Source organism: Procambarus clarkii, chromosome 22, assembly GCF_040958095.1.
Source record: "Procambarus clarkii isolate CNS0578487 chromosome 22, FALCON_Pclarkii_2.0, whole genome shotgun sequence".
In the NCBI taxonomy this organism is placed as follows: domain Eukaryota; kingdom Metazoa; phylum Arthropoda; class Malacostraca; order Decapoda; family Cambaridae; genus Procambarus; species Procambarus clarkii.
The window spans coordinates 5,816,505-5,833,732 of record NC_091171.1 but is presented as its reverse complement, the minus strand read 5'-3'; the positions used below and the strand labels follow the sequence as shown (position 1 = coordinate 5,833,732).

Genomic DNA, 17,228 nt, shown 5'->3' with positions numbered 1-17,228 from the left:
TAAATTTTAAATGAAGAGTTTTTGTGTATATAATTTGTGCTTGGTGAGGCTCGAGTACGGTAGTGTGTGTTCCGTGGTCATCACTCCCTACAACCTTATCTTGTATGTTTGTATATACTGCGACCCGGCGGTGCCCGGGTCTAACTTTCCCGTCTGTACATCTCTATATCCATCCATCCATCTAGCGATTAATCCATGCATCCATTCATCTACTGTCTATCATTGAGGGTTTGGGTGGTCACCAGTGAGAGGAACTTTCAGGCCGTGTGAAATACAATATATATATATATATATATATATATATATATATATATATATATATATGTATATATATATATATATATATATATATATATATATATATATATATAAACTTTTAAGACACTCAATCCACAAAAAGTTATAAACAAAAAGTTATAAACTTCAGCTAGTGGTATAGGCTAGTCTGCATATATTATTAAATATGACCGAAAAAGTAAGATTAATAATTCTAACACGAATTTTCTCAATATTTCTTATATTTCTTTTCACTGTTGATGATAATTGAAAAATCAATTCTCCAAAATTCATTTTTATTTCTAGTCTGACGCAACACTTGAACGCGTTTCGTAATAACTTATTACATTTTCAAAGACTTTAATTTACACACACACAACTATAACTAAACAGAGTTTAAACAGCTTCGATTTTATACCTGCATTTGGGTGAGGTGATATGTTACAACAGTTTTGGATGAGGTGAAAACAAACTTTCAACACAAGACAGAACACGAAACAATGGGTATAATATTGGGTAAGTTAAAGGGAAGAATGGAAGTAACTGCAAAGGGCCTATTGGCCCATATTTCTTGATGCTTCTATATTGGTGCAGTCTTTTGAAGTGGGTAGAATATAGTTGTGCATTAATTGGCTGTTGATTGCTGGTGTTGACTTCTTAATGTGTAGTGCCTTGCAGATATCAAGCCGCCTGCTATCGCTGTATCTATCGATGATTTCCGTGTTTTTTGTTAAGACTTCTCTGGTGATGGTCTGGTTGTGGGAAGAGATTATATGTTCCTTAATGGAGGCCTGTTGCTTATGCATCGTTAATCGCCTGGAAAGAGATGTTGTTGTCTTGCCTATATACTGAGTTCTTTGAGGCTTACAGTCCCCAAGTCTGCGTTTGAAGGCATAGACGACGTTGGTCTCTTTTAAAGCGTTCTGCTTTGTGTCTGGAGAGTTTCTCATGAGTAGGTTGGCCGTTTTCTTGGTTTTATAGTAAATCGTCAATTGTATATTCTGATTTTTGTCTGTAGGGATAACGTTTCTATTAACAATATCTTTCAGGACCCTTTCCTCCATTTTATGAGCTGTGGAAAGGAAGTTCCTGTAAAATAGTCTAATAGGGGGTATAGGTGTTGTGTTAGTTGTCTCTTCAGAGGTTGCATGGCGTTTCACTTTCCTTCTTATGATGTCTTCGACGAAACCATTGGAGAAGCCGTTGTTGACTAGGACCTGCCTTACCCTACAGAGTTTTTCATCGACTTGCTTCCATCCTGAGCTGTGGCTGAGAGCACGGTCGACATAAGCGTTAACAACACTCCTCTTTTACCAGTCTGGGCAGTCACTGTTGGCATTTAGGCACATTCCTATGTTTGTTTCCTTAGTGTAGACTGCAGTGTGGAAACCTCTGCTCCTTTCCATGACTGCTACATCTAGAAAGGGCAGCTTCCCATCCTTCTCCATCTCGTAAGTGAAATGCAACACAGAATTCCACTGAAATGCCTCCTTCAGCTCCTGCAGATGTCTGACTTCAGGTACCTTTGTAAAAATGTCGTCAACATACCTGCAGTATATGGCCGGTTTCAAGTTCATGTCGACTAAGACCTTTTGTTCGATGGTACCCATGTAGAAGTTCGCAAACAGGACACCTAGGGGAGAACCCATGGCGACCCCATCTACTTGCTTATACATGTGCCCATCCGGGCTCAAGAAGGGTGCCTCTTTAGTACAAGCTTGGAGTAGTTTCCTTACAATGTTTTCTGGTATGTCAAGAGGAGTACAGGCCGGATCACGATACACTCTGTCCGCTATCATCCCGATTGTTTCATCCACAGGTACGTTGGTAAACAGTGATTCTACGTCCAACGAGGCTCTTATCCCTGTGGCCCGTGTTCCCCGCAGTAAGTCGACAAATTCCTTTGGAGACTTCAGGCTAAAGGCGCAAGGGACATAAGGAGTCAGCAAGCCGTTGAGTCGCTTCGCCAATCTGTACGTGGGTGTCGGTATCTGGCTGATGATTGGTCGAAGTGGGTTTCCAGGTTTGTGTGTCTTGACATTTCCATACGTGTATCCAGGTTTGTATTCCCCAATAATCTTTGGCAGGTGGAGTCCGGATTTGTTGGCGTTCACAGTTTCGATCAATTTGTTGACCTTTGCTTTCAGTTCGGCTGTAGTGTCCTTCGTTACCCTTTGGAATTTAGTTTGGCCAGAGAGTATGAGGTTCATTTTCGCCAGATATTCGTCTTTTTTAAGAATGACGTATATTGGCGACTTGTCACCTCTCCTGACGACTATCTCCTTGTTGTCACGAAGGCTCTTAGCTGCTGCTTTGAGCTCGGGGGACAGTATGGTGCTTCTGTAGTTGCCTCGATTCTTTCCTCCTTCTGCAATAAGTTCTGCTTGTAAGGTGTCCTTGGTGGTGACCTTCTTTTGTGTCTCGAGGTCGAATATGTCGTCGGACGACATATTCGACCTCGAGACACACAAGGAGGTCACCACCAAGGACATCGACTTGCTTCCATCATGAGCTGTGGCCGAGAGCCCGGTCGACATAAGCGTTGACAACACTCCTCTTGTACCTGTCTGGGCAGTCACTATTGGCATAGAGGCACATTCCTTTGTTTCCTTAGTGTAGACTGCAGTGTGGAAGCCTCCGTTCCTTTCCGTGACTGTTACATCTAGAAAGGGCACCTTCCCATCATTCTCCATCTCGTAAGTGAAACTTAACACAGAATTCTGCTCGAATGCCTGCTTCAGCTGCTGTAAACGTCTAACATCAAGTACCAGCATAAAAATGTCGTCAACATGCCTGCAGTATATGGCGGGTTTCAAGTCCATGTCAACTAAGACCCTCTGCTCGATGGTGCCCATGTAGAAGTTCGCAAACAGGACACCTAGGGGAGAACCCATGGCGACCCCATCTACTTGCTTATACATGTGCCCATCTGGACTCAAGAAGGGTGCCTCTTTAGTGCAGTTTTGGAGTATCTTGGTATGTTTTCTGGTATGTCAAGAGGAGTACAAGCCGGATCACGATACACACTATCCACTATCATTCCGATTGTTTCATCCACAGGAACGTTGGTAAACAGTGACTCTACATTCAACGAGGCTCTTATCCCCGTAGTCCGTGCTCCCCACAGTAAATCAACGAATTCCTTGGGAGACTTCAGGCTGAAAGCACAAGGTGCATGAGTCAGCAAGCAGTTGAGTCGCTTAGCCAGTCTGTATGTGGGTGTGGGTATCTGGCTGATGATTGGCCGAAGTGGGTTTCCAGGCTTGTGGGTCTTGACATTCCCATACGCATAACCAGGTTTGTATTCCTCAACAACTTTTGGCAGGTGGAGTCCGGATTTCTTGGCGTTCACAGTTTCGATCAATCTGTTTACCTTCGTTTTCAATTCGGCTGTAGTGTCCTTAGTTACCCTTTGGAATGGCAGGCTTCTTGGTTGTCTGTTACTGGTAACAAGCTACGTACTCTTAAATGTTGTGTTTCCTCGTGGCCGTCCTCCTTCCACCGTAACCGGCGGTGGGAAACAGCTCTGGCGAGGTTGCGTATTGGCCATACTCGCTTAACCCATGGTCACTTGATGGAGCACCGCCCTGCTCCTTATTGTCCTAGTTGCATTGTCCCTCTTACGGTCGTGCATGTCCTTCTTGAATGTCCTGACTTCCAGGACGAGCGTGTGTCTTGCTTTCCGACCGCCCCTCGCGGTCACCTGTCCCTCGATAGAATTCTTGGTGACTCGGATACTTTTGATATCGTTCGCCTTATGCGTTTTTGTTCTCGTATTGGCATCCTTGGTGATATTTAGCGCCCTCTGATTATTTTGCGTATTTGATGGTGCTACATAGCCTTCCCGGTTTGGTGCCTTCTTTTGATAATTACTTACTTACCCTTTGGAATTTAGTTTGGTCAGAGAGTATGAGGTTCATTTTTGCCAGATATTCTTTTTTTTAAGAATAACGTATATTGGCGACTTGTCACCTCTCCTGACGACTATCTCCTTGTTGTCACGAAGGCTCTTAGCTGCCGCTTTGAGCTCGGGGGACAGTATGGTGCTTCTGTAGCTACCTCGAAACTTTCCTCCTTCTGCAATAAGTTCTACTTGCAAGGTGTCTTTAGTGGTGACCTTCTTTTGTGTCTCGAGGTCAAATATATCGTCCAATAGGATCTCCAACTCCACTTTCCGGGCCATCTCACTTGGTCTGGACATAACGTTACAGTTTATACCCAGATTTAAGAGTGTGATTTTGTCCTCAGTGAGGTTGATTCCAGCAAGGTTTAAGAAGCCATAGCACTTCACCCAAAACGAGTATAAGTATGATGTATGTAATGTGTAAACTAGTCTTTGAAAATGTAAGAAGCTTATGAAACGCGTTCAAGCGTCAGACCAAAAATAAAAATGTAAAGAATGAATTTTGGAGAGCTAATTTTTCAAGTACCTTTTGGTAGCCTGCATCTAAAGTTTAAAGATAATAATTGAAGGACTACCAGTTAAAAAACCAGAATGTGACTCACAGAGGCTCAAAGCAGTCATAGAGCAACAAATGGAAACCATCTCAAGACCCACAACGACTCACATCTTCACAGACGGATCAGTTGATCAAGAAAGAGGTTCTGGTGGGGCAGCAGTTTACACTACCAACCATGAAGCTTACTGGAGTATGAATAGTGGGTGCTCAACATTGCAAATATAATTATATGCCCTGAAGCAGGACATAAACTATACAATTGAGAATAATTTACATGATGTCATCATTCATATCGACTCTAAATCTTCGCTCCAGGCATTGTTATCCAGCCAGCACAGAGATAATATACAACTTCTCACAGAAATCCAACATACAGGAAAAGAAGCCCATAATATAGGGCTGTCAATCACCCTAACTTGGATACCAAGTCATATTGGCATAGATGGTAATGAAAAGGCAGACTCACTAGCAAAAACTGCCACTGCTCTACCTGTTGTACAGGTTCAAATACCTCCAAGTTTCTCACAGATATCAAGAAGAAAATATTCTCAACAATCAAAAGTCGCCACAGAGCCAAAGTAGCGGAAGGAAGATCCACTGTGATATGGTACGAACAAGCCACTGGTTACTCCTCTTTCAAGCCTGGTAAAAAGATATCCAGAGACATTGCAGTAGCCATACACAGACTTGGTTACAAGTGCTGCTGGGAGGTAATAAACCCAATAGTTAAAAGAGTGTCACATCTGTGGAACAGAAGCAGAGGCGCCACTATTGCACTACTTACTGGAATGTGAAGCTACTGAACCCCTGCTCATCAAACTCAACATTAATCCAACGACAGCAGCTGCATAAGATGCACATTCCACCGCGACTACAATGATTAGAAAAACCGTTAAAGAATGGGACTCACTAGTGAACATTCTGCACCTACATCCGCCAGCAAGATAATGTTATTAAAACACGACTAAAACAGAAGCGAAAAAGAAACGGGGAAAAAGGAGGAAACCCCACCTCCAATTAAAACTTTGACCCAAATATCAGAGTAACAAGGTTATCGCGAATAACATTTCGTTCCGAGTAGCTAAATCTAAAACAACAATAACAACATGTGTAAACTAGGCCTTGAAAATGTAAGAAGCTTACGAAACGCGTTCAGGCGTCAGACCAAAAAAAAAAAATGTAAAGAATGAATTTTGAAGAGTTAATACTCTCTCTCTCCCACTCTTCCACCCACAGCGGGGGATGGGCGGGCGCACTCTTCCACCACAGTGAGGGGTGGGCGGGCGCACTCTTCCACCACAGTGAGGGGTGGGCGGGCGCACTCTTCCACCCACAGTGAGGGGGGGGGGTGCACTCTTCCATCCACAGCGGGGGATGGGCGGGCGCACTCTTCCACCCACAGTGAGGGGTGGGCGGGCGCACTCTTCCACCCACAGTGAGGGGGGGGGGGTGCACTCTTCCACCCACAGCGGGGGATGGGCGGGCGCACTCTTCCACCCACAGTGAGGGGTGGGCGGGCGCACTCTTCCACCCACAGTGAGGGGGGGGGGTGCACTCTTCCACCCACAGTGAGGGGTGGGCGGGCGCACTCTTCCACCCACAGTGAGGGGTGGGCGGGTGCACTCTTCCACCCACAGTGAGGGGTGGGCGGGCGCACTCTTCCACCCACAGTGAGGGGGGGGGTGCACTCTTCCACCCACAGTGAGGGGTGGGCGGGCGCACTCTTCCACCCACAGTGAGGGGGGGGGGGCGGGTGCACTCTTCCACCCACAGTGAGGGGGGGGGGCGGGTGCACTCTTCCATCCACAGTAAGGGGCGGGCGGGCGCACTCTTCCACCCACAGTGAGGGGCGGGCTGGTGCACTCTTCCACCCACAGTGAGGGGGGGGGGGCGGGTGCACTCTTCCATCCACAGTAAGGGGCGGGCGGGCGCACTCTTCCACCCACAGTGAGGGGTGGGCGGGCGCACTCTTCCACCCACAGTGAGGGAGGGGGGGGGCGGGTGCACTCTTCCATCCACAGTAAGGGGCGGGCGGGCGCACTCTTCCACCCACAGTGAGGGGTGGGCGGGCGCACTCTTCCACCCACAGTGAGGGGGGGGGGGGCGGGTGCACTCTTCCACCCACAGTGAGGGGTGGGCGGGCGCACTCTTCCACCCACAGTGAGGGGTGGGCGGGCGCACTCTTCCACCCACAGTGAGGGGTGGGCGGGTGCACTCTTCCACCCACAGTGAGGGGGGGGGCGGGTGCACTCTTCCATCCACAGTAAGGGGCGGGCGGGCGCACTCTTCCACCCACAGTGAGGGGCGGGCTGGTGCACTCTTCCACCCACAGTAAGGGGCGGGCGGGCGCACTCTTCCACCCACAGAGATGGCACTCTTCCACCCACAGTGATGGACGGGCGGGCGGGCGCACTCTTCCACCCACAGTGATGGACGGGCGGGCGGGCGCACTCTTCCACCCACAGAGATGGCACTCTTCCACCCACAGTGATGGACGGGCATGCGGACGCACTCTTCCACCCACAGCGAGGGACGGGCGGGCGCACTCTTCCACCCACAACGAAGGGCGTGCGGGCGCACTCCTCCACCCACAGTGAGGGACGGGCGGGCGGGCGCACTCTTCCACCCACAGTGAGAGGCGGGGGAGCGCACTCTTCCACCCACAGTGAGGGACGGACGGGCGGGCGGGCGCACTCTTCGACCCACAGTGAACGGCGTGCGGGCAGGCGCACATTTCCACCCACAGTGAGGGACAGGCGGGTGCACTCTTCCACCCACAGCGAGGGGCGGGCGCACTCTTCCACCCACAGCGAGGGGCGGGCGCACTCTTCCACCCACAGCGAGGGGCGGGCGCACTCTTCCACCCACAGCGAGGGGCGGGCGCACTCTTCCACCCACAGCGAGGGGCGGGCGCACTCTTCCACCCACAGCGAGGGGCGGGCGCACTCTTCCACCCACAGCGAGGGGCGGGCGCACTCTTCCACCCACAGCGAGGGGCGGGCGCACTCTTCCACCCACAGCGAGGGGCGGGCGCACTCTTCCACCCACAGCGAGGGGCGGGCGCACTCTTCCACCCACAGCGAGGGGCGGGCGCACTCTTCCACCCACAGCGAGGGGCGGGCGGGTGCACTCTTCCACTTACAGCGAGGGCCGGGGTGGCGGGCGCACTTTTCCACCCACAGTGAGGGACGGGCGGGCGCACTTCTCCACCCTCAGCGAGGGACGGACGGGCGCACTCTTCCATCAATGCTCCACCTATTCCGCACAAATTAATATCAGCACATCAAAGAATTTTAAATTGTAGTGATATTGTGGTTAGTTGTTTTTTGCGAGACATTAATGGTTGTATGACGCTAACGACAACATGCTGAATGGCGCCCACCTGTGTGTGTATTTACCCAGTCGTGCTTGCCGGGGTTGAGCTCTGCCCTTTCGGCCTGCCTGTCGACTGTCAATCAACTGTTACTACTATTTTTCACACACACACACACACACACACACACACACACACACACACACACACACACACACACACACACACACACACACACACACACACTTCGTGGGGTTCCTCATTTTCTGGAACGTGTTTCATACGATACAGCTGCTTTCTGGCCAAGTAGCTGAGCCTGATATTCATTGACATCATGTTGAGGGCTCGGTGGATCTGGTCCGTCCATACCCTTGTCCGCCAGCGACAGGGTCGCCGCCGCAAAGCGGAGTGCTTTGTTTTGTACACGTTGCTGGGAAGACGGGACACCACGAGCGTAGCTCTCATCCTGTAACTACACTTAGGTAATTACACACACACACACACACACACACACCTATAAACACAAACACACACACAGGTCAAGGGGATGGTAAGACAACAGAAGAAAGTTGGAGAGGAACAGGACGAGTCACACATGGAGATGATTACTAAGGCATGGAAGGAAATCAGTGGGGAATTGAGGACCTGAGGGGAAACTATAAGTAAGCTGCAGGTAGAATTAAGTGCAGCGCAAGAGAAGATAACAAACTTAAAAAACAAGCCCTCCTCAGACTCTGGCCCAGGCAACCAGCCCCCAGATATCAGGGAGATGTAGCAATGGCAGGGACCCCTACACTTAGTGCAACCTTTGCTGAAGAGCCCAGATGCCATGTCCACAGTCAAGGAAGTTGTAATGAACCCTCACAGGAGGCAGCTAGATTCCCCAAGACAGCTACTGGAAAGGGAAAGAGCTGTAGTAGCGATAGGTATTAAGGACAAAAGGGTTCCACAAGCGAAGAATGGAGGACTAAGGACAAAGCTGCAGTGTGAGGGGCGGGCGCACTCTTCCACCCACAGTGAGGGACAGGCGAGTGGGCGCACTCTTGTTCCAGGTAGCGAATCTTTAACAACAACAACAACAACTGCAGTGTGAGGCATACTAAAGGAGATAGGAATGGAAGGGGCTGAACGAGACATAGAACAGTCTTTCCGGATTGGCCAGTACAAAAAAGACAGAGATTGATCAAGGTAGTATTCAGGAACGAAGGCACCAAAGAGGACATATTAGTAAAGAAGAACAAACTGAAATATGCAAGGAATTACAGAGGTATACCTTCAGAGGGACATGACCAAGGTCGAGATAATAAGGGCAGCAGTTGCAAGGAAAAGGCGCAGGGAGAGGGAAGGGAGCCAGGGATCAGCCTCCATCCCAGCACTCCCAGAGGGGAGTGGGGAACCCCAACCCAGTAATTTGGGAACCCCAGAGGGGACTGCAACACCCTAGTCCACCTCCCCATTGGCCCCCCCCATTCCCAGCTCAAATCCTTCCTTGCCCCTGCACAATGTCCACCATATCACCCAAATCCTCCCTCCCCCCTTATCCTGAGTATCCCCTGCCTTCCCATCCCCTGGTCTTCTTCCTGTTCCAGACAGGCCCAGGCAAGACCTAAGCCCCCCATCCCCCACTCCACCTCCCCCTGAATCCCTGGCAACTACCCCACAAGAGGATGAGCCTACCCAAGTAGCACCCCCCTCCCCACTCAGCTCGTTGATGCCATGAGGGAGGCTTAGTAGGCGGCTGTCGGAGTGTGATGCTCCTTGGGACAGTCCTCTGTCCTTTAGTAGCCTTGTGCTCCTGCTGCCGTCCTCTCCAATTGTGCTGAGCAACTTTTCCTTTTCCTTCTGTTTCGTTTTTCTGTCCCCCCCTCTTCTCCTATCTGCTTGCCGTTTTCTGCCGACCTTTTGCTTGTTTTGGTTATTCCTTTGGATTTCTTCTATTTTGACGCCCGGGTGCTTGAGGAGGCATACTCTTGCACCCGTAGAACTGTAGTACCCAACGTTGAGAGCGAGGGGAACCTTTTATTGTCAATCCCCCTTTCGTCACTGAACCCGATCTCGACGGACTGTCGGTTCTTAAGGTGGCATTTGTGGGGCGTATACTCACGACGCACCCCTAGGGGGCTCCGGCATGATTTGCGATAGCTTCTTGTTGGGTGTCCTGCCTCTAATTGTGGCTCCATGGTGGGTGTGGGGGCACATTCGTGAATGAATGTTTCTTTTTTGTAGCGATGATGTATACTGTTTCTACTGTTTTTCCTTTACCTTCTTAGGCTTGTGAGGTGGGCGACTAAGCCCCCCGAGTCAGTCTGTGTTGGAAGACCGGGCTCTGTAGCCTTCGCTGCATTGGGCCCCGACCTTCCTCCTCCTTTGGCCTCTCTGACTCCTTCCCCTCGGCTCGCCTCCCTCCTCTGTGGTTGGCTCGAGCCCCAAGCCCCCAGTGGTGACTACCTCGCCCCCTTACGCGGCTCCAACTCTAGTTGTAACTACTGCGCCTTTTAACCCCTCTCTCTCTGGGGGTTCTCAACGCCGTCCTCGTCACAGCCGCCCTCACTCGATTCCTTCCCGTTCTGATACCTATAAAGCCTTGTTTGGTCCCGCTTCATGGGCCAAATATTTTGATCTCCTCCCTCTTGATTCTGCGCCTCCTGACGATTTCTCCCTCCATCGACATCTCGTTGATTCCGTGGATGCCTCCATTACTTTCAACCCCACTCGTCTCGTACACGTGTCGTTGCTGCTCCTTCTCAGGATGCAGCTTCCTGCTTGGCTGCCTTATCCTGCCTTGGCGAGACCCCTGTTTGGGTCTCAAAGAACGCTCAGTTAAACGCCAGTGTTGGCACTATTCTCCTCCCGCCCCATGTTGCGACCGGTGTTCGGGATCTGCGAGACTACCACGACGATATTCGACATATCCTTGATGCCCAGGGCCATTCTATTCTCCAGGTGGACACGTTTACTCGTCCCCCTCGTGGTAGTCGCCGTCAACCCCTTCGGGTTGTGAAGATTACCTTTGATGGTAGGACCCTTCCACCCTCTGTCATTCTTGCTGGTGCCAGGTGCTCTGTCCAGGAGTACATTCCTTCCCCTAGGCTCTGTAACAAGTGCTGGAGGTTTGGGCATGGTGCCCTCCGCTGCTCTGGTACTGTCTCTCTCTGTCCTTTGTGTGGGGGCGAAGGTCACTCTAAGTCGGAGTGCACTTCTCCCTGGGCTCGTTGCCTCAACTGTGGTGAGGCCCATCCTACCTTCTCCCGTGCGTGTGTCCATTACAAGCTTGAGGCAGCCGTCCTCAACTTGAAGCACCGGGAGCGATTATCTTTTCCTGAGGCAAGCCGCCAGGTTCGCCGGCTCCCGCCTTATGCTAAAGTCTCTTGTCTCTTATGCTCGCGTGTTGCGCTCTTCCTCTTCTCATCCTTCCCACCTTCCTCAGACTTGCCACCGTTTCCGAGCCTTGGACCCTGATATGCCCACTGCCCCCTCCTCTGTTCCTTTGAGTTCTGTCCTGAAGGATCCACCTCCTGGTCCTCTGTCTGGGGTTCCCCTTCTTTCTACCCAGTCTGTCTTGTCTCCTGTGTCTTCTTCCTCGTCTCTCTCCGTTCCTCCTTCCCATCCTTCCCCCTTCCCATCCTTCCCCTCCGTCTCTTGACTCTCCCCGCCGCCTGTCGGTGCGGGCTGATGTCCATCGCTCTCCAAACGGCCGTCGTGTGTGCTCTCGTTCAGCTTCTGTTGAGATGCTAGAATCCGTTGCCCAGTACGTAGTTGCTGGGACACCTGTCTCTTTAAGTCAGAAGCGTAAGCCTGACTCCTGTCCTTCCTCCTCCCCGGCGGGTAAGAAGGTTTTGCTTTCTTCCTCGGCCCCTACTTCTGCCTCTATCGCTTCTTCCCCTCCCATTTCGATGGTTGTGCCCCCTGTTCCTGCTATGGAGGTTTCTTTGGCCCCCGCTTCCCTATCGGTTGCTGCCCTTGTTGAGGTGCGCTCCCCTCTTTCTACTCCCCCTCTTCCTGCTGCTGTCCTTGACTGCTCCTCTCCGTTGTCTCCTCTTCCTCCTCCTCCTCCGGACCCCGCCCGCCCCACCTCTGGTCTGTTCTCCCGCTTCCTTTCCTCCATCTTTGCTCAGTTTACCCATGCCCCCTAACCCTGAATTTGCTGACCCTGATCCCGACCTTGATCTTCTTTAACGTGCTCTGTTGCTCTTTCGCCTTTGTTTCTTCCTTGTTCTCTGTTGTTGTCCTTTCTCTTCTTGTCGATGTCTATTCTTCAATGGAACGTTCAAGGTTATTACACCAATTTCCTCGAACTCCCACTTTTGATTTCGCGGTTTTCGCCCCTTTGTGTCTGTCTCCAGGAGCCGATGCTTGGTGCTCGTCCTGGTTGTTTTCGGGGCTATTCCTTTCTCTCCTTCCCCCCCCCCCCAGCTGTTGCTGGGGCTCCTAATTCTTCTGCTCTCTTGATTCACTCTGATGTTCCCTTTGTCCCTTTACTTTTTCCTTCGCCTCTCCATTGTTCTGCTGCTCGTATCTTTGTGGGGAAATGGTACACAGTTTGTTCCATTTATCTTCCCCCAGAGTGTCCCGCTTTCTCTTCCTGATCTGAAACACCTCTGGACTCCTTGCCGGAGTGTGTGCTCCTGCTGGGTGATTTCAATTGTCGTCATTCTCTTTGGGGTGATGTTCTGACGAATACCGGAGGTCGCCTTCTTGAGCCGTTTATCCTCTCTTCTTCCCTGTCTCTTCTGAATTCTGGTGAGCCCACTCATTTGGACTCTCGGACTCGCACCCTTTCCTGTCTTGATCTTTCTCTCTGCTCTTCTTCTCTTTACTTAGATTTCACATGTCAGGCTCTTGATGACCTCCATGGAAGTGACCATTTCCCCATCCTTATTTCCTTTTTTTCTTTTCGACCTTCCCTCTCCTTCCCTAGGTGGCAGTTTGCTAGAGCGGACTGGAACCTATTTACCCTCAGTGCTGCTCTCTCTGACCTCTCCCTTCTGCCTCTCCATCGCGCTCTCCTCCTTTTTCATGACACTGTCTTCGACGCTGCCCTCCGCTCTATTCCTCGCTCTTCCTCTCGGGTCCACGGAAGTGCGTTCCCTGGTGGAATGCGGACTGTGCTCGGGCTGTCCGCTGTAAGCGTGCAGCCTGGCAGAGGCATCGCCGTCGGCAGACGGCCGATTCTTTTCTTTTCTTTTGGAGAGCGAGTGCGGTGGCCCGTAGGGCCATCCGTATGGCTACACGTGAATGTTGGGCATCTTATGTCTCCACAATTACCTCCGAAACTCCCCTGCCACAAATCTGGAAGCGTATTCGCAAGATAGCGGTTAAGTTCGTTCCCGATGTTTCACCGGTCCTTCACCTCCGTGGTACTCTTGTGAATGTCCCGTTGCAGGTCGCTACCGAACTGGGTTCCCACTTTTCTTCTGATAGCGCTGGTCTCCATCTTCCCCAATCTTTCCTTCTTCGTAAACCTGTCCTTGAGTCTCGTCCTTTAGATTTCTGCACTCGTCTTCGACTTTCCTATAACGATCCCTTCTCTGTCTCTGAACTTCGTTCTGCCCTGGCCCTCTGCGGTTCTATGGCGGCGGGCTCCGATGGTATTCATTACGAGATGCTTTGCCATCTCCCTCTGTGCACGTCTCAGTATTTACTGAGTCTGTATAATCGGATCTGGGATTCGTCGTCAGTCCCTGAGGACTGGCTCGATGCCATTGTCCTCCCTATTCGCAAACCAGGGTCTCTGGGAACTTCTCCTAAGGACTTTCGCCCTATTGCCCTCACAAGTTGTGTCTGCAAACTCTTTGCACGTATGGTTAACGTTCGTCTGATGTGGTTCCTGGAACACCATCACCTCCTCTCCCCTTCTCAATTATGTTTCCGCAAGTGCCGCAGCACGACAGATGTCCTGGTGAACTTGGAGGTCTATATTCGTACTGCTTTTGCTGCGAGGACCTGTTGTTGCCGTCCTTTTTGACCTGGAAAAGGCTTACGGCACCACTTGGCGATATCATATTCTATCCCAGCTTCATTCTTTTGGCCTTCGTGGTCATCTCCCTCTCTTTCTCCGCAGCTTCCTTTCGGGTGCGGCTTGGTACCGCTCTCTCTGCCTCTTTTCAGCAATACGAAGGTGTGCCCCAGGGTAGTGTTCTGAGCACTACTCTTTTTCTGATTGCCCTCAATGGTCTTCTTTCCTCTCTTCCTTCAGGTGTCTTATCCGCTCTTTATGTCGATGATCTTACCGTTTGCTGTCAGGGTGATGATTCGCCTCTCCTTCAGCGCCGGCTTCAACTTGCGATTGATGCCGTGTCGTCTTGGGCCACCAATCATGGCTTCAAGTTCTCTACTTCTAAGATATGCGCCATGTCTTTTACTCGAAAACGGGTCGTTCTTCGTCCCTCTATGTCACTTTATGGTCATCCCATTGAGTACAAAGATTCTGCGAAGCTTTTGGGGTTATTGCTTGACATTCGTTTGTCTTGGTCTCCCCATATCTCTTACCTCCGTGTTGAGTGCTCTAAGGCCCTTTCCCTCCTTCGGGTATTGTCCCATACTTCTTGGGGAGCGGATAGGCGCACTCTCGTTGCTTTATATTCCTCTCTTGTCTTGTCTAAGCTCGATTATGGTTGCCCTGCTTACTCGTCTGCTTCTCCTTCTACTCTTCGCCGTCATGATGCTTTGCACCATACTGGGTTGCGCCTCAGTTTTGGTGCCTTTCGTTCGACTCCCGTCCTTAGCTTGTATGTTGACACTGGCTTCCTGTCTCTCCAGGACTGCCGTGATCGCTACTGTCTTCGCTATCTAGCGCGGTCCTTACAACATCCTTCCTCTCGCCTCTGAATGCTTTAACTTTTACCCCTCCTGCGGGTCCTGTTCCTCTTCACCACCTCCCTCTTTCTGTCCGGTTATCTCGCTTACAGGATTCTCTTTCCATTCATGTTTCTAATGTTTCTCCTCGTGTTATTCCTTCTTTGCCCCCATGGAGAGTCCCCCTTCCGCAGTTTTGTACATCCTTGACCTGCATCACTAAAGCTTTTACCCCTCCTACGGTTCTAAAACGCCTTTTCCTTGAGCACTTTTCTTCTCACTCCCGCTCCGTTTCTGCCTTCACCGATGGGTCTAAGTCTGCGGAAGGTGTTGGCTACTGTGTTGTTTTTCCTGATCGCACTTATATGTATCGCTTACCTCCGGAGACTAGCATCTTTACAGCGGAGCTTTATGCTATTCTCTATGCTCTTCGTCTCCTGCTTTCTCGTTGTCAGTCTTCCTTTGTAGTTGTTGTTGACTCTCGTAGTGCCCTCATGGCTCTCGAGTCCTTTAATCCGGTTCATCCAGTAGTTGTCGAGATCCAGCATTGGCTGTTTCTTGTTCACAGTAAATTTAAGTTGGTTGAGTTTTGTTGGGTTCCCTGCGATATTGGTGTGTCTTTAAATGAGCGTGCGGATGCTGCTGCCAAGGAAGCTGTCCGCTCTTGTCCCATCTCTCGTAAAGGTATTCCGTATTCCGACTTTTACCCGGTTATCCATTCCTCCGTCCTTATCCGTTGGCAGGCTTCTTGGTTGTCTGTTACTGGTAACAAACTACGTACTCTTAAATGTTGTGTTTCCTCGTGGCCGTCCTCCTTCCACCGTAACAGGCGGTGGGAAACAGCTCTGGCGAGGTTGCGTATTGGCCATACTCGCTTAACCCATGGTCACTTGATGGAGCGCCGCCCTGCTCCTTATTGTCCTAGTTGCATTGTCCCTCTTACGGTCGTGCATGTCCTTCTTGAATGTCCTGACTTCCAGGACGAGCGTGTGTCTTGCTTTCCGACCGTCCCTCGCGGTCACCTGTCCCTCAATAGAATTCTGGTGACTCTGATACTTTTGATATCGTTCGCCTTATGCGTTTTTGTTCTCGTATTGGCATCCTTGGTGATATTTAGCGCCCTCTGATTATTTTGCGCATTTGATGGTGCTACATAGCCTTCCCGGTTTGGTGCCTTCTTTTGATAATTACTTACTTACTTGGTCCAATGACGGGTTGGGTAGACCTTTTATCGTTCATGAACGGGGGGGGGGGGGGGGGGGGGGGGAAGGGGGGTTTGGCGGGTGCATGGAATGGACTTTGACCTTTGTTTATGAGGACGGGCTAGTTAAAGATTGGCGCCCAGGTAATTATCACCAGCAAGGATACGAGCTCTGGCCAAATTGCTCGTGAAGCACGGGGCGAGTGTCTTAACACTGCGCCACGGAGATTGACAAGTGACCATTAATGATCGTTTGGCAAATATGACCATTAATACAGGACCAAATAGACGTCACAGGAACAATAGACGTCACAGGAACAATAGACGTCACAGGAACAACAGACGTCACAGGAACAACAGACGTCACAGGAACAATAGACGTCACAGGAACAATAGACGTCACAGGAACAACAGACGTCACAGGAACAATAGACGTCACAGGAACAACAGACGTCACAGGAACAACAGACGTCACAGTAACAACAGACGTCACAGGAACAACAGACGTCACAGTAACAACAGACGTCACAGTAACAACAGACGTCACAGGAACAACAGACGTCACAGGAACAACAGACGTCACAGGAACAACAGACGTCACAGGAACAACAGACGTCACAGTAACAACAGACGTCACAGTAACAACAGACGTCACAGTAACAACAAACGTCACAGTAACAACAGACGTCACAGTAACAACAGACGTCACAGGAACAACAGACGTCACAGTAACAACAGACGTCAGGACCCCAGCCATGGGGGGGGGGGTGCTGGAAGCGCCGGTAATAACTAGCGGGTAAAGTCAAAACTAAAAATTCTATAAGGATTGTTAATATGGTAATGCTGAGTTACAGGCGGCGTTTACATAATTATATAAAGTGCAATGAAAAGTTACGTTTAGTTGGGTAGGGTTGGTAGGTGGGTATGGGGTGGGTGGATGGGTAGGTAGGTGGGTATGGGGTGGGTGGATGGGTAGGTAGGTGGGTATGGGGTGGGTGGATGGGTAGGTAGGTGGGTATGGGGTGGGTGGATGGGTAGGTAGGTGGGTCGGTCTGTTGGTGGGTGTTTAAGTTGACTGGATTTGCTTAACTAGGTCTGTAGTGAGCGGGATCTAGTTCTAGGACCCGACTTTTCAGCTATATTTTAACTGGTACCTAGTGTGTGTGTCCTCTACGCGTCATCT

At 50.5% G+C, this 17,228-nt stretch overlaps 1 protein-coding gene across 1 annotated transcript; it reads left to right on the top strand.

Annotated features, from left to right (window-relative positions):
• The first annotated feature begins 7,226 nt into the window (after positions 1-7,226).
• LOC138367636 (putative uncharacterized protein FLJ46204) lies at positions 7,227-8,009 on the top strand. Its single transcript, XM_069329363.1, has one exon. It carries the CDS (start codon positions 7,227-7,229, stop codon positions 8,007-8,009), a length of 783 nt encoding a protein of 260 aa, XP_069185464.1.
• Positions 8,010-17,228: the final 9,219 nt, after the last annotated feature.

Coding starts and splice junctions, on each gene's coding strand:
- LOC138367636 (XM_069329363.1), top strand. CDS start 7,227: ATGGACGGGCATGCGGACGCACTCTTCCACCCACAGCGAGGGACGGGC.